The sequence below is a fragment of the Chiloscyllium plagiosum genome, chromosome 9 (assembly GCF_004010195.1).
Source record: "Chiloscyllium plagiosum isolate BGI_BamShark_2017 chromosome 9, ASM401019v2, whole genome shotgun sequence".
NCBI classification, from domain to species: Eukaryota; Metazoa; Chordata; class Chondrichthyes; order Orectolobiformes; family Hemiscylliidae; genus Chiloscyllium; species Chiloscyllium plagiosum.
In genome coordinates, this window is record NC_057718.1 from 22,312,064 (window position 1) to 22,337,229 (window position 25,166).

General features: G+C 41.7%; 1 protein-coding gene across 1 annotated transcript in view; it reads left to right on the plus strand.

Moving 5' to 3' along the window:
• Nucleotides 1-25,166, plus strand: part of ryr2a (ryanodine receptor 2a (cardiac)) — a 749,067-nt gene that overhangs the window by 248,607 nt on the left and 475,294 nt on the right. The window contains exon 3 of the mRNA XM_043695572.1: nucleotides 394-511. Coding sequence (XP_043551507.1) covers nucleotides 394-511 — 118 coding nt within the window. The remainder of the gene's footprint in view (nucleotides 1-393; nucleotides 512-25,166) is intronic.

Consider the following 25,166-nt stretch of genomic DNA (forward strand, 5'->3'; position numbering starts at 1 on the left):
TTATGCAGGACAGACTCGAAGGTGGAGTTGACATCACTGTCAGATCAGCCATGATCTTATTGAATGGCAGAACAGGCTCGAGGGACTGATTGTCCTACTCTAGTTTCAAATCCTGTGTCTTTGTCGATACATATCTTTTTGCTCCCTTCATACTTCAAATTAATGCTTTCTATGATACTTATGATGGAAGGCTGTGCATCACTGCTCAAAGCCTTTCATAATCAAGTGAAAAAGTTAAGAATTGGCAAATGACATGGAGATACTAACAGTTAGACAATCTGAAGGTACAATGCAAAAACACATTGCGTTGACCTTACAAATAAAGATGGAATGTGTTTTTCTTTCTAATGAGAAACAGGTTATTAAACCTTACTTTTTTTTCTTTCATTGCAGAATGTCCCTCCAGATCTCTCCATCTGTACATTTGTACTGGAGCAATCCCTCTCTGTTCGGGCTCTTCAAGAGATGCTGGCAAACAACGAGGAAAAGGCAGAAGGGGCAAGTAATCAAAATAATTATGGCACATTTAATGAACAGAAGATTTTCCCTCACAAGGTTTTTTGATAACCTATTTTTCCTAACCAGCCTTTCAGAGATATTATTGCACCCCTCTGGAGCAGGCTGGACTTGAACCTGGGTCTCTCAGTCTGGGGGTTGGGACACTATCACCATACCACAAGACCTCCACAAGGTTTCTTGATATTTGCAAATGTTAATCTGGGTCAGCTGCACACTACGTAAATTGCTTCTTTGTTGAGGCAGTGGGAAGAGCTGCAGAAAAAGAGAAAACAATTCTGTTCACTTCAAGATGAATTAATTTCCGAAAATCTGGCATGTTGTCGACTTTTAGTTCCTGGAGCATTCTAATCCTTATTGTTTGTCCCCAAGTGAAGCTCTAGGTTTTCTGTCACTTTCATGACATGGTGTGGATGTTATTGCTGGAGCTTTCAGGAAATCATACATTAATCTGATAATTTCTGGTTTCACTGTTCATAAATGCCTTACTGTCAATTTAACTATTATAAGCAACGACTAACTAAGTTAAACTAGTTGTTTGTTCATCTTGCTTTCCCAAGTTCTGGCTGCAGATACAGGAAATCTGAAATAAAAATAAAAAATGCTGGAAACTCCAGGAGCATTTGTGGAAAGAGAAACGTAGATATACAGTAATGTTCCACAACTGGTGCAAAATTATAAACATTGGCAAATGCAAAAACACACTGCAGTTCACCATCTACAGGCATCTGACCCAGGCATCAAGAGTGGTCATGTTCTACATTCTAATAGAGATGTCTGATCAGAATATCCAGTCTGATATGTTTAATTCAAGTCTGATGCAACAGTCTTCAGTGAAGAATTTATTATATTTGGTACAGAAACAATACCTATTGTTATTATAAGTCAGTTGAGTTGACACTAATACGACGTAGAGGCGCCAGTCTTGGACTGGAGTGGACAAGGTCAGAAGTCATATGACACCAGGTCATTGAGATTTATTTGAAATCACAAGCTTTTGAAGTGCTGCTCCTTTTTCAGGTGAAGTGACTTTTAAATAAACCAGTTGGACTGTAATCTGGTATTGTGTGACTTCTGGCATTAACGTGGCAGTGTGCATTTGAGAAATACCAAAATATTAATCATAGTTACCTTTCTCTTGGAAAAGAATACTTTGAATACTGGCAGGGAAATTTGCTAGAGCTGCTCGGGAGGGTTTAAACTAGGAAAGATTTCAATCTGAGACTGGTACAGTTGAGAACAAAGGCGAGTCAAACAGTCAGGGCAGGCATGGACAAAGCAGAGAACAAGGTAGGACTGATAAATTAAACTGCATTTATTTCAATGCAAGAGGCTGAACAGAGAAGGCAGATGAACTCAGGGCATGGTTAGGAACATGGGACTGGGATATCGTCGCAATACAGAAACATGGCTCAGGGATGGACAGGACTGGCAGTTTAATGTTCCAGGATACAAATGCTACAGGCAGGACACAAAGGGAGGCAAGAGAGGAGGGGTAGTGGCGTTTTTGTTAAGGGATGGCATTACAGCTGTACTGAGGGAGGATATTCCCGGAAATACATCCAGGGAAGTTATTTGTGTGGAACCGAGAAATAAGAAAGGGATGATAACTTTATAGGGATTGTATTATAGACCTCCTAACAGTCAGAGGGAAATTGAGAAGCAAATTTGTAAGGCGATCTCAGTTATTTGTAAGAATAATAGGATGGTTATGTTAACTTTCCAAACATAAACTGGTTCTGCCATTGTGTTAAGGGTTTAGATGGAGAGGAATTTGTTAAGTGTGTATAAGACAATTTTCCGATTCAGTATGTGGATGTACCTACTAGAGAAAGTGCAAAACTTAGAGTCATAGAGTCATAGAGATGTACAGCATGGAAACAGACCCTTCAGTCCAACCCGTCCATGCCGACCGGGTATCCAAACCCAATCTAGTCCCACCTGCCAGCACCCGGCCCATATCCCTCCAAACCCATCCTATTCATATGTCCATCCAAATGCCTTTTAAATGTTGCAATTGTACCAGCCTCTACCACATCCTCTGGCAGTTCATTCCATACACGTACCACCCTCTGCATAAAAACGTTGCCCCTTAGGTCTCTTTTATATCTTTCCCCTCTCACCCTAAACCTATGCCATCTAGTTCTGGACTGGTCTATAGTTCCCTGGCTTGTCTTTACCGCCCTTCTTAAACAGTGGCACCACGTTTGCCAACCTCCAGTCTTCCGGCACCTCACCTGTGACTATCGGTGATACAAATATCTCAGCAAGAGGCCCAGTAATCACTTCTCTAGCTTCTCACAGCGTTCTCACACCTGATCATATCATGGGGAGTTATCCACTTCTAACCGTTTCAAGGCATCCAGCACTTCCTCCTCTGTAATCTGGACATTTTGCAAGATGTCACCATCTATTTCCCTACAGTCTAGATCTTCCATATCGTTTTCCACAGTAAATACTGATGCAAAATATTCATTTAATATCTCCCCCATTTTCTGTGGCTCCACACAAAGGCTGCCTTGCTGGTCTTTGAGGGGCCCTATTCTCTCCCTAGTTGCCCTTTTGTCCTTAATGTCTTTGTAAAAACCCTTTGGATTCTCCATAATTCTATTTGCCAAAGCTAATGTCCTCGCTTTGCCCTGCTGATTTCCCTCTTAAGTATACTCTTACTTTCTTTCCCAATCTTCTAAGGATTGGAGGTGTAGTGGACAGCGAAGAGGGTTACCTCAGATTACAATGGGATCTTGATCAGATGGACCAATGGGCTGAGAAGTGGCAGATGGAGTTAAATTTAGATAAATATGAGGTGCTGCATTTTGGGAAAGCAAATCTTAGCTGAACTTATGCACTTAATGGTAAGGGCCTGGGGAGTGTTGCTGAACAAAGAGACCTTGGAGTGCAGGTTCATAGCTCCTTGAAAGTGGAGTCGAAGGTAGTTAGGATAGTGAAGAAGGCGTTTGGTGTGCTTTCCTATAATGGTCAGAGTATTGAGTATAGGAGTTGGGAAGCCATTTTGCGGCTGTACAGGACATTGGCTTGGACACTGTTGGAATATTGCGATCAATTCTGTTCTCCTTTCTATAGGTAAGATGTTGTGAAACTTGAAAGGGTTCAGAAAATATTTACAAGGATGTTGCCAGGGTTGGAGGATTTGAGCTATAAGGAGAGGTTGAATAGACTGGGGCTGTTTTCCTGGAGCATCAGACGGTGGGGAGTGATCTTATAGAGGCTTATAAAATCACGAGGGGCATGAATAGGACAAATAGACAAAGCCTTCTCCCTGCAATGGCAGAGTCCAGAACTAGAGGGCATAAGTTTAGGTGGAGACGGGAATGATATAAAAGCGACCCAAGGGCAACTTTTTCACGCAGAGGGTGTTACCTTATGAAATGAGCTGCCAGAGGAAGTGGTGGAGGCTGGTACAATTGCAACATTTGAAAGGCATGGATGTATATGAATAGGAAGGGTTTGAAGGATATGTGCCGGGTCCTGACAGGTGGGACTAGATTGGGTTGGGATTTCTGGTCGGCATGGACAGGTTGGACCGAAGGGGTTGTTTCTGTGCTGTACATCTCTGTGACTCTTGCGCCATGAGTATTTTCTTCCACATTGTCTGCTCCTGTAAATAACATTGTTTTATTGTCAATAGAAATAAACATCCTATCTGAGTAGAAGTAAGGGTTGCAAGTTCCAAGCTACTTTCAGGAGTAAAGTAATCATACTACTTTGTGCACCTGTGGGACATTCCAATTCTTACTATTATTACTAATGTTGATAATGATGTGTTTACAATCTAAACTTCTCATCCTAAATGCTGCTGTTTCATTTTCTTTTTCTGCATCGTGTTTTGTTCATTTGATAGACTTTGCTTTCATACACTGCAATGCTAAATGTATTCTGTAACCAATCATAATGGATCATCACCTGATATTTATGTTCATTGTTACATGTTGTCAGGTTTTCTCAGATCACCTGAATGATTTGATTAGCTACGTTTTCTGGTTTAGTTTCCTTTTGGTACAATTGCAACATTTAAAAGCTATTTAGATGGGTATATGAATAGGAAGGGTTTGGAGGGATATGGGCTGGGTGCTGGCAGATGGGACTAGATTGGGTTGAGATATCTGGTCGGCATGGACGGGTTGGATCAAAGGGTCTTTTTTTGTGTTGTACATCTCTATAACTCGATGACTCTATGATTCAGAATGATATATTGACTTCAGTAGATTTATATTATTGTACAAGCACTTATGGTATAGATACTATTATGCTGTTTGATATTTGGAGGCATTAACTCATTGGTACTTAAATGCCAAATGAAAGATGACATTAATTCTCTCTACGATAATGTCACAACCTGTAATTTCCAGACTGTATCTTTTAAAACTATTAGTTCAGAGCTTATCATTTAGGTGCCAAGCAGATGAGTATTTAATGTGTTCAGCTGACAATTTTCAAATTTTCAACTGAGGTCCATTCATGCTGCTGTACTTTGGGTACTGTGGGTCAGTAGATAGCACTTTTGTCTTTGATCTAGAAGGTTTGAAGGTCAGAGACTTGAGCACGGCAGATCCAGTTTGCTCCTCTTTGCAATATTAATGGAGAGCTGTAATGTTGGAAGTGCCAACTTTTGTATGAAATGTTGAATTTGAGTGCACTTTTGAGTGGACTTATCAAATCATATGCTACTATTCAGAGAAGAGGCATTCCTCCATCCTCTTAATTCATTTATTTCTTAAGTATTTAATTCTTTGATTTCTTAAGCAAAATTACAAAAAGGGATTTACTGGTCATGTTTCACATTGCTGTTTGTGAAATCTTACTGTGCACAAATTAGCTGCTTGTTTCTCCTACATTATATCAGTTATAGTGTTTTTTTAATGTACTTCATTTGCTGTAAAGCACTTCAGAATATCATGACAGTGGGAAAGACTGTTAATCCGCACTGTTCCTTACTTCCGTTTGTTCAAGGTAATGCATGATATTTTAACAATTTTGATCCTTTGGGGCATTGAAGTAGCTCAAAGTAGATTTTTAATCAGCCTGCAAAATCCTTGCAACACTACATCATTTTCCAAAGGAGAAAAACTGTGAAGATGTACGCAGCAAGAGGTGGGGAAGCACATCCCTTTCCATTTGAGCTTTATGAATTAATATGAAATGACCCTGTCTGGATACAGTTTCGATCTCAGTGGTAATTTGTTGTCCAGATTTGACTGGAACCATCAATTTAATTCAGAGGTGGAATTTCTGATTTCATTTACTCTAACTGAGCAGAACACCCAATTGTTGCACATTGCTTAGATAAAAGCCACAGATTAAAACATAGTCAGCTGTTCAAGTTTTGAAACCATGATCAATTGACCTGAAGTGCCTTAAGATGTCCTAAGGTCATTGAAGTTACAAAATAAATGAAAATCCTTTTATTTTTGGTTAAACAAATATAACCGGAAATAAAAGGATGGCAGCAATGAAGCAACCTCAAAGCTGTGGGATTGTCCATAACTGTTTTACTAATGTTTTTTATACAAGTAAGCCTGTTATTCTCACCTGGACTTGTCTTTATGAGTTAAAAAAGGTAAAAACAATGACTGCAGATGCTGGAAACCAGATTCTGGATCAATGGTGCTGGAAGAGCACAGCAGTTCAGGCAGTATCCAAGGACCTTCAGCAAAATCGACGTTTCGAGCAAAAGCCCTTCATCTTAAACCAAATTTTAAGACTCTTATCTCCCCTCTGAGGCAGGTTGCAAAACAGTCATTTGCATCAAACTATTGCTATAGCTCTGATATTCATAGGAAGGCGGCAAGAAGATGTGAGTGACATTTAGTAGCCAGGACAATTATAAACATAGAATTGCGAAGGTGCTCCTGAAATTAAGAGGACTTCTATTGATTTTTCTTTTCTTTCAGTTTTTTAGCTTAGCAGTTGACCAGATTTAGAGCTTGTCAAGTGGAAGGCATGTGGTAGAAGGCTGCATGATAGGAACCAGAAAGGAGGGGTGGTGTGGGAGATCACAAAGCAGTTTCAGATTGGTGGTGGTGATGGTTGTGGGGGCAAGATAGCAAGAGATAAGCTTTGGAGGGAGCACCCATTCCTTCAGGCCCACAAGCAATTCACTTCTCCACTGGATTCAGCAGGATTCCTGAGCTGTCTGAGATCATAGCTGTGAAATTTACGAGTTGTGTAAAATCTGAGGCACACATTCTCAGGGTAATGTTGTAATTTCTGACCTGACTTTTGGAAACAGTTTACATTTCCACTCTGCAACCTGCCCCAACTAAGCCAGAAATAGTCACATTTGCAGCAGGCTTGGATCAGGTTTCACATTTTTTGGCAATTAAACTCCACCTGACTCATTTTTCATATATCCTTGGTGTTGTTGGGAGGTGGGAGGAAGAAAGGGGAGAGTATGGGAGTGGGGGTAAAATTTTTTGTCAATAAATAAATACAAACTGGGCCTTGAAGAAAGCCTATCCAGCGCATTCACCGCTTCCCATGAGTATTTGGGGACTGTTCCAAATATAGGTATTGCTTGTTAAGCAATAGCCTGACATACTTGTACTCACTGTATCATATCAATCAACCTCCCTGGGGATGTGATGCCCCCCTAGTTAGTCAGCCTTTCCAAACATAGAGGTACACTGTTAACAATCAGGTGGGAGTCACTCTAGGAGGGTAAAACATTGACTGCATATGATCTCTAACCTCCTGGCCCAATATACCTCTCACTTCCTCATCCCCAATTAGACAAGTGACCAAAGTACCGTATAGGAGCGCTGTGAGGCATATTGTAAAGTGATGAGCTAACCTGGTGATGCTGAACAGAGCAGGTCAAAACTCTGTAGTCCTGACATTTTCAGTTGTTATTGGTTAATGTTAATTAATAGACAAATAAGTAACTAACAGGAAGAAGTATTTACAAAAGTGTTGTCATCCACAATTGTCATCCACATCGCAACTGAATGTAAAGGTAAGACTGAACCATTTGCAGAGAGACTCGCTTTACATTCAACTGTATTATTAATGCTGACTCCCCTGTCATCAACATCCTGTGGGATACCATTGACCAGAAATTCAGCTTAGCCAGCCATGACTACTAGGTCAGGTCCAAATCTGGGTATTCTACAATGAGTTACTCGTCCATCCCCCTGAAGTATCTCCACCAGCTGCAAAGTTAATGGTATTGAGGAATAGTCTCAACTTGTCTCAATGAATGCACCTGCAATAACAATCAACAAGGTCTGCTTTATTACTATTCCATCCACTGCTAAAAACATCAACTCCCTCCAGCACCAATGTACTTTAGTTGCACTCTGCACAATGTGTCGGATGTTCTGCAATAAATGTTGCCAAGTAAACCTCGTGTAAATAATCCGCCTACAAGAGCAGTTTAGAGACTATGAATTTTGTGGCAAGTCAGCCATCTCTTGACTATCCATTAACTCACTCCCTCTACCACTGAGGCCAATAGCAGCAGTGTGTACCATCTACATGATGCACTGAAGAAATTCAGCAAGGTTCCTTAGGTACCATTTTCCAAGCTCCTGATAGCTACCATCTATAAGACAAGGCTAGCAGATATGTAGGAACACTATGAACTATAGGTTCCACTCCAAGTCATGTACCATCCTGTCTTGGATATATGTCATTGTTATTAGATCAAAATCCTTGAATTCCCTCCCTAACTTTATTATGGGTATATCCGACACACAAATGACTTCAAGAAGTCAGCTCACCACCCTCTTCTCAAGGGAAATTAAAGATGGGCAATAAATGCCAGTTGAAACTTTATTGCTGGAACAGCACAGCAGGTCAGGCAGCATCCAGGGAACAGGAGATTCGACGTTTCGGGCACAGGCCCTTCTTCAGGAATTCCTGACCTGCTGTGCTGTTCCAGCAATGAAGTTTCAACTTTGATCTCCAGCATCTGCAGACCTCACTTTCTCCTCCAATAAATGCCAGTCCAATCAGTGAAGCTCATGCTCCATGACTGAATACAATTAAAAAAGTCAGACCTACCAAGGAGTATGAACATAGCAAGTCACATACTAAATTAATCAAAACTGTCAGTTTGGTAAAATGGACATATAGGGAGTGTGCAAATTATGATTCTAAAAATATATATGCTACAGGTATCATTGTATGAAACTGCACTGTGGCAGAATTTACTGCATAGCCTTGAATCAGCAGGAATACTGGGCCGAACATTAGCTTTGAGGTGGGGAGGGAGTTGGAGTGGGAGTGGGGTGTATGGGATTGATTTGAGGTTAGATACCGAAAAAAATGGACTTATTGAATATCCTGCAGATTTTCATTTTAGCATGGGTGCACAAACCGCCTGGTCACCTGTGGTTGAAAATAGAATTACTATTAAAAGTAATAGTTAAGGCACAGTTTCACTAAAATTTTTAAATAATCATTCCCCCTGCCTGTGAACAGATTGCTTGCCACACTTTGTCCAAAGATACAAATGCTTTCTTCCTTCTTTAAAATAATTGATAGGCAACTCAGAGCAGAGCAATGCTCCCAGGGGGTCCACCGTCTGCAGTATGAATGACAAATCAAGTGTGTTATTGAAGAACAGTCTACAATGGCAGCTCATTGGAAATCTAAACATGTTTGTAATCTTCACAGAGAAAAATGGGAAAGAAAGGGGGTAGCAAGGAAACCAAAATATATTTTTGCTTATATTTCAATTGTTTATAAATTTTATAACTGCTCCAATGTATTAATATAATGGGATATCACTTTGTTGCAAAAGCCATTTTTGATAAGCTATTATGTTTGAAAACTGATTAAAAATTAGATTGAATCTGGATAAATCTTATGCTCCAAATGTACTGAATCCATGTCCATCACATGTAACTTGTTCACTGGCTACTTACTGGTTTAATGCTACTCCAATAAAGGAGACTTAAAATACTTGGAAGTCTCACAGACTATGCTTTAACGGTAAATTATGCTGAATTTATTTTTCTAATCTTCAAGGATAAATGTCCTGAAAGTTGCGTGACAGTTCAAACAAACTCTGACAGTAACTTTGCAGGAATGGCTGAGAGCTCCACAAGGTTCGATATTGGCTCCTGGTCTGATACATACCTTTGGTGTGGACCTGTTTGGGAGTGGAGCATCTCCCTGTATCAAGTAAGGCCGTGAACTTGAAAAGGACATAATTAATGCAGAGTGGGGATTCCAATTTCCTTGGTACTAAAAGGATCTTAAAACTGATGAGTCAAGTGGCAAGAGATGTTTTGGGTTCCTGACAGTGCAAAGTGAGTCTCACATTGCAGGGGTTGGAGTGATCTTGGTGACGCTTGGAGATGTTGGGAGGGTTGGCTGGAACGTCAATGAAGAAGTAAAGGCCCCATTTTCTTACAGTAGCATCGTTAGCACGGGAATAAATGTAGTAGGGGGATCTGACCCAATTTCCTCACCCTCTATCCGGCCTCCAGGACTGTAATATATGGCTGCACAGGAAATCCGTGTCCCCATTGTGGAGGTGCTCTATCAGGATCGCATAATAAGGAGACCTCCAACTGGTCAGATGAGTGGTGGGATGGTACAGTTGTAGCGTAACTATGCCCCCTCCCTCACAGAAACATCTGAGGGACAGGATGTGGTGGCAGCCATTTTCAACACCTATCCCATAAGATATAGGAGTAGAAGTAAGCCCATTTGGCCCTTTGACTCCAGTCCACCATTCAATTTTGACTGATGGGCATTTCAACTCCACTTACCCGCACTCTCCCCCTAGCCCTTAATTCCTTGCAAGATCAAAACTTTATTAATCTCTGCCTTGAAGATACTTAATGTCCCGGCCTCCACTGCACTCCATGGCAATGAATTCCACAGGCCCACCACTCTCTGGCTGATGAAGTGTCCCCTCATTTCCGTTCTAAATTGACCCCCTATGGCTGTGTCCATGGATCCTAGTGTTTGTGACTAACGGAAACAAATTCCCAGCATTCACCCTTTCTAAGCCATGCATTATCTTGTAAGTTTGTATTAGATCTCCCCTCAACCTTCTAGCCTCTAATGAATACAATCCCAGGATCCTCAGCTGTTCATCATATGTTAGGCCTACCATTCCATGGATCATCCATGTGAATCTCTGCTGGACACGCTCCAGTGCCAGTTTGTCCTTCCTGAGGTGTGGGGACCAAAACTGGACACAATATTCTAAATGGGCCTAACCAGAGCATTATAAAGTCTCAGCAGCACATCGCTACTTCTATATTCCAATCCTCTTGAGATAAATGACAACATTACATTTGCTTTCTTAACTACAGACGCAACCTGCAAGTCAACCTTTCGAGAATCCTGGACTAGCACTCCCAGATCCCTTTGTACTTTGGCTTTATGAATTTTCTCACCGTTTAGAAAATAGTCCATTCCTGTATTCTTTTTTCCAAAGTGCAAGACCTCATTTTCTCATGTTGAATTTCATCAGCCATTTCCTGGACCACTCTCCTAAACTGTCTAAATCTTTCTGCAGCCTCCCCACCTCCTCAGTATTACCTGCTTGTCCGCCTCACGTCGTATCATCGGTGAACTTTACCAGAAAGCCCCCAGTTCCCTTCATCCAGATCATTAATATATAAAGTGAACAGCTGCGACCCCAACACTGAACCCTGCGGGACACCACTAGTCACTAGCTGCCATTCCGAAAAAGAACCTTTTATCCCAAATCTCTGTTTTCTGTCAGACAGTCAATCCTCAATCCATGCCAGTAGCTCACCTCGAACACCATGGGCCCTCACCTTACTCAGCAGCCTCCCCTGAGGCACTTTATCAAAGGCCTTTTGGAAGTCTAGTGGTAGCTCCTCATGCAGCGAGCAGGCTCAGACCCTTATTGTTAGTGCGCCTCAAATAGTCACAGTCTGTGTATGGTAGCTTTCCCCATCAAACTCATGAGCTTAATTGAATAAGACCATAGCAGAGAAATACTAGAAATTATTTAACTGAAATTTGTATATATTAATTAACTCGGTAGAGATGGCTGGTCAGGTGATGTGCTGTAGCTGTATGATGTGGGAGCTGGCTGATCCCATTGTGAACGGTTGTAACCACATCTGCAGCAAGTGTTGGTTGTTGGAATTGATGATCTGAAATCTGAGCTTCAAACACTGCAGCACATCCGGGAGGGGGAGAGTTACCTGGATGCTTTGTTTCAGGAGGCAGTCACACCTGGGAGATGATGTAATTCAAATTCAGTTAGTGATCAGGGACAACAGGGTGTGATTGCAAGTGAGGCAGGTAGGGAGATCCTGAGTTCAGGAGTAGAGGAACCTCAGCTTTTGACTTTATCCAATAGGTATGAGATTCTTGTTCCCTGTGTGGATGAGGAAAAGGGCTGTGGGGAGGATGAGCCAACTGACCATGGCACCATGATGCAGAAGGCCATTCAAAAGGGGAGAGCAAAAAGACAAGTGGTAGTTATAGGGGATTCTATAATTAGGAGGATAGATAGTACCCTTTGCAAGCCAGATCTGGAGTCCCGCATGGAGCATTGCCTGCCTGGTGCCAGGCTGCAGGACACCTCTGACCGTCTTGAAAGGATATTGGAGCGGGAGGGGGAGGATTCGGTTGGTGTAACAACATAGACAAGGGTAGGATGGAGGACCTGTTTGGGGATTATCGAGCACGAGGAATGAAATTAAGGAACAGATCCTCAAGGGTCATAATCTCCTGATTACTGCCCGAGCCACGTGCAAATTGGTTTAGGGACAAGAAAATTAGGGAAGTAAACACATGGCTAAGGGAATGGTGTGGGAAAGAGGGGTTCCATGGGGCATTGGCATCAGTTTTGGAACCGGGAGCATCTGTACCGATGAGATGGTCTCCACCTGAACCGATCTGGAACCAGTGTTCTAGCGAAAAGGGTAAATAGGGTGGTCACTAGACTTTAAACTTGTGAGTTGGGGGGAAGGGAAAAGGAAAACAACAGGAAGTATGGTGATAAATAAAAAGGCAAGCAGCAGGTTAGCATGTGTGCAGGAGGGTTTAAGTTCAAGGCAGACTGTGAAAGAAGGCCGACTATGATGGGCGGCACGGTGGCACAGTGATTAGCACTGCTGCCTCACAGCGCCAGAGACCCAGGTTCAATTCCAGCCTCAGGCGACTCTCTGTGTGGAGTTTGCATATTCTCCCTGTGTCTGCGTGGCTTTCCTCCGGGTGCTCCGGTTTCCTCCCACAGTCCAAAAATGTGCAGGTTAGGTGAATTGGCCCTGCTAAATTGCCCCTAGTGTTAGGTGAAGGGGTTAAATGTAGGGGAATGGGTTTGGGTGGGTTGCGCTTTGGTGGGTCGGTGTGGACTTGTTGGGCTGAAGCGCCTGTTTCCACACTGTAAGTAATCTAAGCAAAAAGGAAGGATAACTCAGGAGATATTAGAGATGTTGTGAATCACGACGGTAAGAAAGCTAGCATTCTTACTAGTAAGATAGCTCACAGCATTCATTACAAGGTTGATGAGTTAGTGGCACAAATCATCGTGAATGAATATTATTTGATAGCCATCATGGAGGCATGGTTACAGAATGGTCAATACTGCGAGTTAAATATCCAGGGTTATCAGACTATTTGGAAGGATAGTCAGGAATATAAGGAAGCTGATGTAGCTCTGATATTCAAGGACAACATCAGGACAGTGCTGAGAGATGATATAGGTTCTATGGAGCATGAGGTTGAATCCATTCGGGTGGAAATTAGGAATTCCAAGAAGAAAAAGTCATTGAAAGGTATAGTCTATAGGCCACCAAATAATAACATCACATTGGAGTGGGCAATAAGCAAGGAAATAACTATTGCCTGCAAGAATGGTATGGCTATTATCATGGGGGTGGGGCGTGGTTTAATCTACATGTCAATTGGTTGAACCAGCTTGTTCAGGGTAGCCTTGAGGAGGAGTTTGTTGAGTGTATTCGTGATAGTTTTTTTGAACAGCATGTAATAGAACCGATGAGAGAGCAAGCTATCCGTGATCTGGTCTTGTGTAATGAGACAGGAATAATTAATGACCTCATAGTCATGGATCCTCTTGGCAGGAGTGATCACAGTATGGTTGAATTTAGAATACAGATGGAGAATGTGAAGATAAAATCCAATACCAGAGTCCTGTGTTTGAATAAAGGGGACTATGATAGAATGAGGAAGGACCTGGCAAAAGTAGACTGGAAACAGAGACTTTCGGGTGCAACAGTTGACCAGCAGTGGAGGACCTTCAAAGAAATATTGGACAGTATTCAGCAAAAGTATATTCCAGTGAGAAGGAAAGACTGTAAGAGGAGAGGTAATATGCCGTGGGAACAAGGAAATAAGGGAGGCTATCAAAGTGAAAGATAAGGTATACAAAGTGTGCCAAAAACAGCAGGAATCTAGAAGATTGAGAAAACTTTAAAAGTCAACAGAAAGCCACAAAAAGAGCTATGATGAAAAGTATGAGAAAAAAAAACCTAGCACAGAATATAAAGAAAGATAGCAAAAGTTTCTATAAATATATAAAATGAAGAAGAGTGGCTAAAGTAAATGTTAGTACTTTAGAGGATTAGAAGGGGCAGTTAGTTATGGGATATGATGAAAAGGCTGAGGCATTGGACAAGTACTTTGCATCAGTCTTCACAGTAGAGGATACTAATAACATGCCAGTAAGTGATGGAGAGACAAAGGTTGGTGAGGACCTGGAAAGAATTATTATTGCTGAAGACGTAGTGTTGGGTAAGCAAATGGAGCTAAGGATAGATAAGTCTCCTGGCTATGATGGAATGCATCCCAGGTACTAAAAGAGATAGCTGGAGAAATGGCAGGTGGACTGGAGGTAATTTTCCGAAATTCATTGGACTCTGGGGCAGTCCCAGTGGATTGGAAAACAGCAAATGTGACACCACTATTTAAAAAGGGAAGTAGACAAAAGACGGGGAATTATAGACTAATGAGCTTTACCTCTGTAGTGGGGAAGATGCTTGAGTCTATTATCAAGGAAGAAAAAGCAGGGCATCTTGAATGAAATTGTCCCATTGTATAGACACAGCATGGATTCATGAAGGGCATGCTTCACAAAATGGTGAAGTTGATGTGCTGGAAATTTTGGAAAACATTAAGATTGATAAGTCCCCAGGGCCAGACCAGATTTATCCTAGGCTGCTCCAGGAAGCGAGAAAGGAGGTTGCTAAGCCGCTGGTGAGGATATTTGCCTTCTTACTCTCCATGGGAGTCGTACCAGAGGATTGGAAGGAGGCGAGTGTTGTTCCTCTTTTCAAGAAGGGTAATAGGGAAATCCCTGGCAATTACAGACCAGTCAGTCTTACGTCTGTGGTCAGCAAAGTTTTGGAAAGCATTCTGAGGGATAAGATTTATGACTATTTGGCAAAGCATAGTGTGATTAAAAGCAGTCAGCATGGCTTTGTGAGGGGCAGGTCATGCCTCACAAATCATATTGAGTTCTTTAAGGAGGTGACGAGACAGTTCAATGAAGGTTGAGCAGTAGATGTGGTGTATCTGGACTTCAGCAAGGCACTTGATAAGGTTCCCCACGGTAGGCTCATTTATAAAGTCAGGAAGTATGGGATACAGGGAGATTTGGCTATCTGGATTCAGAATTGGCTGGCTGACAGAAGGCAGACAGTGGTTGTAGATGGAAAGTATTCTGCCTGGAGGTCAGTGTTGAGTGGAGTCCCGCAGGGCTCTGTTCTTGGGCCACTGATCTTTGTAGTTTTTATAAATGACTTCGATGAGGAGGTTGAGGGGTGGGTTAGTAAATTTGCAGATGACACAAAGGTTGGAGGTATTTTCGATAGTATAGAGGGCTACTGCAGACTGCAGCACGACATAGACAGGATGCAGAACTGGGATGAGAAATGGCAGATGGAGTTCAACCTGGATAAATGTGAAGTGATGCATTTTGGAAGGTCAAACTTGAATGATGAATATAGGATTAAAGACAGGATTCTTGGCAGTGTGGAGGAATAGAAGGATCTGGGTATGCAAGTATATAGATCCCTCAAAGTTGCCACCCAAGAGGATAGGGTTGTTAAGAAAGCATATGGTGTTTTGACTTTCATTAACAGGGGGATCAAGTTTAAGAGCTGCGAGGTTTTGCTGCAGCTCTACCAGTCCCTGGTGCGACCACACTTGGAATATTCTGTCCAGTTCTGGCCGCCCTACTATAGGAAAGATACAGAGGCTTTGGAGAGAGTGCAAAGGAGGTTTACCAGAATGCCTGGACTGGAGGGCTTGCCTTATGAAGAAAGGTTGAATAAGCTCGGAATTTTTTCTCTGGAGAGAAGGAGGAAGAGAGGAGACCTGATCGAGGTATATAAGATAATAAGAGGAATATATCGAGTCAATAGCCAGAGACTTTTCTCCAGGGCAGGATTGACTAGTACGAGGAGTCATAGTTTGAAGATATTAGGAGGAAGGTATAAAGGAGACATCGGAGATAGGTTCTTTATGCAGAGAGTTGTGAATGCATGGAATGCGTTGCCAGTTGTGATGGTGGAAGTAGAGTCACTGGGGACATTTAAGCGACTGCTGGACATGCACATGGATAGCAGTGAGTTGAAGGGTACGTAGGTTAGGTTACTATATTTTACATTAGGACTAAACCTCGGCACAACATTGTGGGCCAAAGGGCCTGTTCTGTGCTGTACATTTCTATGTTCTATGTTCCAAATCTTTTGGAATTCTATGAGACATTTCAAGCCAGGGGACAACGGGGACCCAGTGGATGTAATGCACCTAGATTTCCAAATGGTCTTGATAAGGTGCTGCACATGAGGTTGCTGCATAAGATAAGGATGCATTGTGTTAGAGTATTGGCATGGAGAGAGGATAGGTTGACTAACAGGAAGCAAAGAGTGGGGGTAGATGAGTGCTATTCTGACTGGCAATCAGTGACTGGTGATGTGCCTCAGGTATCGGTGATGGGATCACAATTAATTACAATTTTTACAGATGATTTGGAGTTGGGGACTCCGGTATACAGTGTAAAAATTTGCCGATGACACTAAGATGAGTGGCAGAACAAAGTGTGCAGAGGACTGTGAAACTTTGCAAAGGAACATAGACACTTTAAGTGGGCAAAGGTCGGGCAGATGGAATACAATGTTAGTAAATGTGAAGTCATACATTTTGTTAAGAGTAACAGCAAAATAGATCATTACTTGAATGGTAAAAAGTTGCAGCATGCTGCTATGCAGAGGGACCTGGGTGTCCTTGTGCATGAGTCGCAGCAGGTTGGTCTGCAGGTATAACAAGTAATTAGGAAGGCAAATGGAATCTTATGCTTCATTGCTAAAAGGGTTGAGTTTAAAAGCAGAGAGGTAGTGTTAAAGCTGGTGAGGCCACACCTTGAGAACTGTGTGCAGATTTGATCTCCTTACTTAAGAAAGGATGTACTGACACTGGAGGGGATGCAGAGGAGGTTCACTAGGTTGATTCCAGAGTTGAGGGGGTTGGCCTATGAGGAGAGGCTGAATAAACTGGGATTATATTCATTGGAATTCAGAAGAATGAGGGGGATCTTATAGAAACATATGAAATTATGAAGGGAGTTGATAAAATAGAAATAGAGAGGATGTTTCCACTGGTAGGTGAGACTAGGACAAGAGGGCATGACCTCAAGATTAGAGGGAGTAGGTTTAAAACTGAACTGAGAAGGAACTTTTTCACCAGAGCGTTGTTAATCGATGGAATTCCTTGCCACAGGGAAATAGTTGACACTACTTCAGTAATCGCTTTTAAAGCTCAGGAAGATACTTTTTTGAAAAATAAAGGAATTAAGGGGTTATGGTGAAAACGTGGGTAAGTGGAGCTGAGTGCACAGAAAGATTAGCCATGATCTTATTGAGTGGCAGAGCAGGCTCGAAGGGCCAGACAGCCTACTCCTACTCCTAGTTCTTACGTTCTTTGAACTTACCCAAGTTCCCACCCAACCTGTCGATCCAAATATTGGTTTCACTAGTTTATCTCCCACCAACAGCCCCAGGCATATTGAGTAAACATTCCAGTGCATTGTTCCAATCATTCCTGCCAAGATGCTATTGACTCTCAAAGACCCTCCTTCCACACTGTTCTTTTCCCTTCAATGCTCTATTATCTCCCTCACTTCTTTATCCAGTGTCCCTCCCTTCACAATTGTAATCCCCTCTGTACTCCAGCATGGTGCCTCCAATCCTCATAATGAAGTTCTCTGGCTTCCCTCCTGCAACAGTGGCCCTTGATATACCCCCTTGACTTTCAGTGGTGGCCCTGGACTGACTGTGGCTGACCCCTTGACCAACTTAGAAGGATATCCATGAACAATGAGTGACCAGGCTTGTGACTGATATCTCTACAGCTTCCTGCTACTCCTTGAACATATGCAGTAGGCCTACAGGGCCCACTTACTTGACAGCGGAGATGCAAAATCCTTATCATGACATCTCTGAGCAGTTGACTGACCGTGTTCTGTCTTTGAACTAGTACTGGAGACTGCCTTTGACTTGCTGTGCTGGACCCCCTGAGTGAAGGGTATCTCTCTTGGCTTGACTGAAGATTACTCCTTGAGACATGGCTAGTTGCTTGGTGTACAGCTGGCACATGCTGTAGGTATGAGATTGCTGTCACATGGTGTCATACAGAAAAGTATCCACCTCCTTGACTGATGACTGCTGAGAACCAGGAGGAGCTTTCTGACTTTCTGACTGTAGTAAACAGCAAAACAGGACATAGGTACTGTAGGTACTGTGAACCTATTAGTTCTGACTGAGAGGGCAAAGTGCAAAAAGACAAGGCAAAGTAGAGAGGCTGTGAGCATTCAAGTAGGCACAATCACTGAGTGCTAAGAGGGTGAACAAGGATCTCTGAGATGTACTATGTCAGAGGCATGGGACAGAAGACCATTTCTGTGTGCAGGCTGTTCTCACATCAGCATTGCAATGAAAGGTGCTTATGCACCTAAAAGCAGCAGTGAAGCGCAGAACATGGATCAGAAGTATGTCATGATGATGAAGTGAGACTGGTTTGTGTTGGATACAAAAGTCTTCTGTAAATGGGATGCGTGTGGTCACTGCCGACAGAGTATGTGTTGTTATATTGGTGTTGCTATTCAAGACAAAGTTCTAGAGGAACAAGTGGTGAGCTGGAGTTGCTAGGTAACCATGCTGACTTTCATGTCAGGAATTCTCAATGTCCAGTTTCTATCCAAGGAATGGGAAGGTGGGGAAAGGTCACCTGAAATATGATGCATACTTATTCATGCAAATGGGCCTCTCACCATTCTTTATGAATCGGAAAAAGGGACTTGATCTCAACTTCGAGAAACTTCTTTCTGGACATCTCACTAGATTTTTCCCAACTTGCTCACCATGGCCATCATTAAACAGCTTATAAACATGTAAAAATAAACAAAAAAATCTTGAATAGCCACATAAACGTCCTCTTAAAAGCTCATAAATCTGCAAAAATAATCAAATGAATATTTATCTTGGCAGCTATGTTAACAAACTATGCTAAGCTAAATCAATTAAAATGTCAAAATGAACTAAGCATCCATAAGTACATGCTACTGATTACCTACAGACAAGCTGTGGACCGCTAGGCAGTATCAATTAGAACCTTTCAACATAGCCAAAAGCTCAGCCATCTATTAAAAACTTTGAAACAGACAGTTTAGGAGCTAAGCTGAACATCAAGGAAAACATGAAAGCCATGGAGTACTTTTACCCAGTCAGAACTGATTTCATTGGCATAAACTTTGAAATAGCACATTATCCAATAAATGATGTACTGTAATTCTTCTGAAGGCTTTCCACTTTCATACTGTTTGCTCTTGACTGTTTTCACTTTGTCAGAATAAACAGTTTGCCAAATATGTATCTTTTTAAAAAGCACTATTACCAATCACTGTAGTAAAAGTGAACTAGACTGCTGTTGAAGAATCTCATTATAATTTGAAGTAGGCAACACCTTTGGTATTTAATTTTCAAATTATTCCTGTCTTGTAAATCCTGGTTCATTCATGGTTACCTGCACCTCTGTGCTGGTTTGATTCAAATTGTATACCAAAGTCTGTATACTCCTCAATCAATATTACAGAAATTTGGAAATGTCTCCATTTACGATTGTCTGTTAAAATGTCACAGCTCTGTGCATACTACTAACTTGCCCCTTTATCCCACACATGTGAAAATCACTGGTGCTGGAAATGGGAAAGCGCAAAATTTCATAGCTTTTTGAACTTTTAAGAGGGTATGAATCTCTTTCCTTTCAAAATAGTTTTAGTTTATTTTGACAGGTTTATGAGCCGTTCAAACAACATCGTTTCACTGTATTGTCAAGTAAAGCTGGTTTATTTCGACAGATTTGTGAATTTCCAAGGTGACTTTTTTTGAGTAGCTGCTCACCTAGCACAGATGTATGGCCTTTTCAAACACTTCCAAATATTGTAGAATTCATGAATTCTGTTTACCATGGATACTGGTGAACGTTGAGGAGGTCTGAATGATGGCAGGATTTCTGGATTCTGGACCTGCCAACAATTTTAAAAATCACTCGATGCACTTTGACACCATGTCAGGATGGGAATGTCCAGCCCCCTGATCTTACCGGCCACAGATTTTTGCCTTACTTTCTGTCAGATCCTTCCCTTCAGATCAATACTTGGTAGAGAATTGAATGCAGATTTCAAATTTCACAAAAATCTATAAGATGGAAACAATACTGAGCACAATTGACCTCAATGTAGATTCTCCAACATTCTCAGTAATATCTCTCCAGCTATTCCAATTGGGTGGTGTGAGTGTATTGTAACAGCAATATATTCCACAGCAATAAAATCTCTTTCTCTTTTCAAGTTCATAAACTGAGAATTTAATTCAATTAATGCGTGAAGTGTATGCATTATAAATCGCATCTCAATTTGTTCTTAACAATTTGTGTGGATAATATGTTAATGTCGGGAAAGTCTCAGTAAGCACATATACTATATTGCATTTCTGACATATTAGGGCACAAATACATTGTTACTTTGATCTAAGATCTTTGTGCTTATAGCAGTCTCTAAGACACTTCTGCAATTTACCTGAGTAAATTTTATTCACCTTTTCAAGCTGTTCAATTAAAATAATGTTTATGATTGAATAGCGGATTCCATTATTCCTCAAGAACGTGATGTATGTGTCATTTTGGAGACATTTTAGTTTAATCAATTCAACCTGGGTTCTTGTGCATGCCTGCTCATTAGGGTGCATAACATGCATTCAGATGTATATTCCTCAATTGTCAATTATTGATGGGATCTCAGGCTTTGTGGTGGTAAATTAAAGCACAAATTAGGTGTCGTACAGGGATGCAGGTTGCTTGAACTTTTAGGGTTCGAAACACGTTTTCGACTTCATCCTTCTCCGTAAATTTTGGCTCCTGTCCCTAAGGTAGAAGTGTTGTTATGTTGCCTTTGTCAGCTCATCAAGAAATTTTGACATCTTCTAATCAACTGTTCAGAGGTGGCTCAGAGGTGGGGACTTTACCACAAAACCCTGCTATATTTGTAAGTGCATTAATGTTTGCGAAGGAGCACTGTCCTGGTATGTTGATAACCAGACCGTACTGCATTTTTTCACTATTTCTTTCGCTTCTGCTTGTCTGAGAAGGAGGTTCCATCTTGTAGTTGTGTGGAGTTTGTGGGAATTGGACAAACAAGAAGGGCAAATAGTTTCCATTTTTTCTGATTTAGACAGCTTCGGCTGAAATAACTGCATTAATCTGGGATGCAGGAAGATGGGATTGGAAAGGTCATCTGGGTAGGACTGTCTTTGGGTAGGCATGGAAAAGTTGGGCTGATGCTCCCCTTCCATGCTGCATCATTTCTGCGGGTCTATGGTTCTAATATAAGAAAATCATCGACTTGAAACTGGCTACATGACAGAGGAAATGTAAAAGAACCTTTAACCTTTTGACACAGATACATGAGTGCTACTGTAAAACGTGGTAGACATGCCTTGAAAAAGGCTTGAAAGTCTTGAAGTAGCAGCCACTTTCCTCACTCAGTTAGTTACATAGCTCACTCAAGCTGTTAATTGACTAAGAATGCATAGCGCCACAGTGTGATGCAGGATGTACAGCTGTTTAGCCTGTAAAAAAGTTCTAGACAGATTTGAATGACTTGCCTTGTCATTCCCCCCCCCCATCCCTCTTTTTGATGCTGACAACTTTGTCCAGTGGCCATACTTTATAAATTTCTGCCGCTTCACTTCAGCTAAAAATCAAGAAAGTACCAGGATTCAAATTTTCCTGAGGACAAACAAATTGGTTCTTCATTCTGTCCAGCTGTTCCTATAGATTAGAGCTGTATTTCAAAAGCTTGCAATCCTTTTCTTATCAATGGTATTAATAGCTGAGCTCTCAAAACTGTACAGTACAGTACGGCTCCACGTAGGGAATTTTGCAAGTTGTTTTTTCAAGTGCGGGCTGAAGTTAGATGCCACTCGTACTTTGTGTTAAGTGACAAGTTGTAGAGTGGGTAATTGCTACATATTTTGGTTTCAATGCTACTATCTGCATTTTTGAACATAACAATTAAAAACTGCATAAGGTAAAGTTGGTTGGCTTGAAGTCATGAGCTGGGCGAAATATTCATCAAAATTCATTATTAACATCATGCTGTCATGGTTACCATACACCCTTAGTTCACAGTCAGGGATATACTGATTATATTAAACTGTTCAGAAATAATCTGTAATGCAATGGAATGTGTTTCTTTGGGGTATGTGATGTTTCTGCTGAAGAGAATTATCATCTTTTCGCAATAGCAGTAGCATTTACAGAGATAAGAAGGAACTGAAATTGTTTGCATCATTTGTGATGTGCCAGTTAGCTTTGTAAAAGGTGGACAATGCTCGAATTGATAATTTGAAGAAACCTGCATCAGGCCTGTCACTCAATGTGCAGAACAGCTGCATGTAAACCCTTTCTTCTGCTTCTCTTTACCCACCCTTCTTTTCAAATCTCTTATTACCATCAGGAGTACTGGCTGGATGCAGATTTCTAAACCAACCGCTGCCTTGTTAAAAACTGAAAACAAAAATTGCTGGCAATCACAGTGGGTCAGGCAGCATCCATGGAGCGAGAGCAAGATAATGTTTTGAGTTTAGATAGCTCTTCCACAGAGCTGTAGATCAGTCATCCACATTCAAAATGTTAGCTTGCTGTCTCTCCACGGACACTGCCTGAGCCGTTGTGATTTCCAACAATTTTTGTTTTCAGTACAGATTCTAGCACCTGCAGTAATTTGCTCCAAGCTGCTTTGTTAAGACAAAATTTCAAAAAATGTAGAGGTTTTTGTCCTTACTGAACTGAAATAATGGATGTAGGTGTAGTTGGCGGGCCAGTATTTATTGCTCCACTGTAGTTGCCTTGAGAAGGTGGTGGTGAGCTGCCTTCTTCAATCTCTGTGGTCCATGTGCTGTGGGTGGATCCACAATGACCGTAGGGAGGGAATTCCAGGATTTTGACTCAGTGACAATGAAGGAACTGTGATATGTTTCCAAGTTAGGGTGCAAGTGGCTTGGAGGGGAAATTACATGTATCTGCTGCCCCTGTCCTTCTTGATGGAAGTGATCGAGGGTTTGGAAGGTGCTGTCTGAGGATCTTTGGTGAATTTCTGCAGTGCTTCTTGTAGATAGCACACAGCTGCTACTGAGTGTTGGTGGTGGAGGGAGTAGATGCTTGTGGATGTGGTACCAGTCGAGTGGGCTGCTTTGTGCTGGATGGTGTCAAGCTTCTTGAGTTGTGGTGGAGTTGAACCCATCCAGGCAAATGAGGTATATGTCATCAAACTCCTGACATGTGCCTTGTGAATGTTTAAAAGTCTTTGGGGAGTTAGCAAATGAGTTATTTGCCACCATATTTCTAGTCTCTGACCTGCTGTTGTAGCCACTGTGTTTATGTGGCGAGTCCAGTTGAATTTCTACTCAATGGTAACCCTCATGATGTTGACTGTGGGAGTTTCTGTGATGGTAACAGCATTGAATAACAAGGAGCAGTGGTTGGGTCATTCCTTGTTGGTGATAGCCATTGCCTGGCATTTGTGGGACATGAATGTTTCTTGCCACTCATCAGCACAACTTTGGGTATTGTCCAGATCATGTTGCATTTAAATATAGACTGCTTCCAAATCTGAGGAGTCGTGAATGGTACTGAAAATTGTACAATAATCAGGGAACCTTCCCACTTCTGACCTCATGATGGAGGGAAGGTGAAGTAGCTGAAGATTGTTGGGCTTGGGCCAGTATGCTGTGAACTCCTGCAGAGATGTCCTAGGCCTTGGATGATTGACTTCCAATAATCACAACCATCTTCCTATTTGCCAGGTAGGACAGCAACCAGTGGAGAGTTTTCCCCAGATACCCATTGATTCCAATTTTGCTGGGGCTCCTTGATGCCACATTTCATTCGATGTCAAGAGCTGCCACTCTCACCTCACCTCTAGAATTCAGCTCTTTTGTCCTTGTTTGAATTAAGGCTGCAATAAGGTAGACGTTTCTCAGATTAGAATCATTTGATTCTCACTCTGTGTAGGTGGGTATGGGATGGAGTTGGGCCAACTCTGGAAACAGATCCTTAGCAACCATCAGGGTAGGAATACTGAAGTGGACTGATTAGAGGAGTCGCTTTTGTTTTCTGGGATTTGTCCTAATTGTGATAAAAGTATTTTGGCCCCTTCAGCCCTCATCACTCACACTCCCTCACACCCCCTCTTACCTCCCACTTAAGGCTGGGTAGAAACCCAAATGGTCCTGTCTACATTACACACGCTTGGCTGAGAACCCAGAGAAATAAAACCATGAGTTCCGCAGGGATTCTATTTTGACAAACGAAGTGAGTTGTTGATGTTGCTTGATTGGTATCTTTAAATGGTTGTAATAAGTTATTCTTTTCTGTGATCTCTTGTTAGTACTTGAACGTTTATTTATACAAACAGAAGAGGTATGAAGTGTTTGAAATATCAGTTTTTGACAGTTTAAAGGCTTTCTGACTGACATTTTTGTAAGTTTGTCGGAACAGTCTTTTCAAAGAATGTTTCTAATTGCTTTTTTTTTCATCAGTTCACATTTACCATTGTACTTTGTGACTGGTTACTTATGTACCAATCTGCATATGGGTAAATGGGCATGGAAGGAACATGAATTGGCACTGAGTTAGCATCAAGAGTATGAGTTCCTATGAATGTGGCTCAAGGAGTTTTATTAAGACCTTATGAATGAATCATTCAAAGGATTCTTGAATCTGGATTATGGTCACAACTCTTCTGAAGATTTGTGAAATGTTCCTTGAAATGTTCCTACCCCCATAATGGAACTGGCCTAGTTGGAAATGCCGGATATGGACTCATTACTTGTACTCCTATGGATGCTAGCCAAAATTGTCAGTGTCTGGAGTGGCAGTGGGAATGCCAGAATTGGGTCTTGTTTGCCATTTACAATTGATTCTGGAGTTGTCCTGACCACCTAGAAATATGGCTCAAAGATGCTGCCTAAGAGCTTCCTCATTGTCATATTTTCCAGCAGGACACAACAGGAATTCTACACACTCTGTGTCTGCATCAAATAATAATGATGCTTGCTATGATTGATTGAGGATAGAGCAGATGAATACGTGGATGAGGAGCTGTGCAG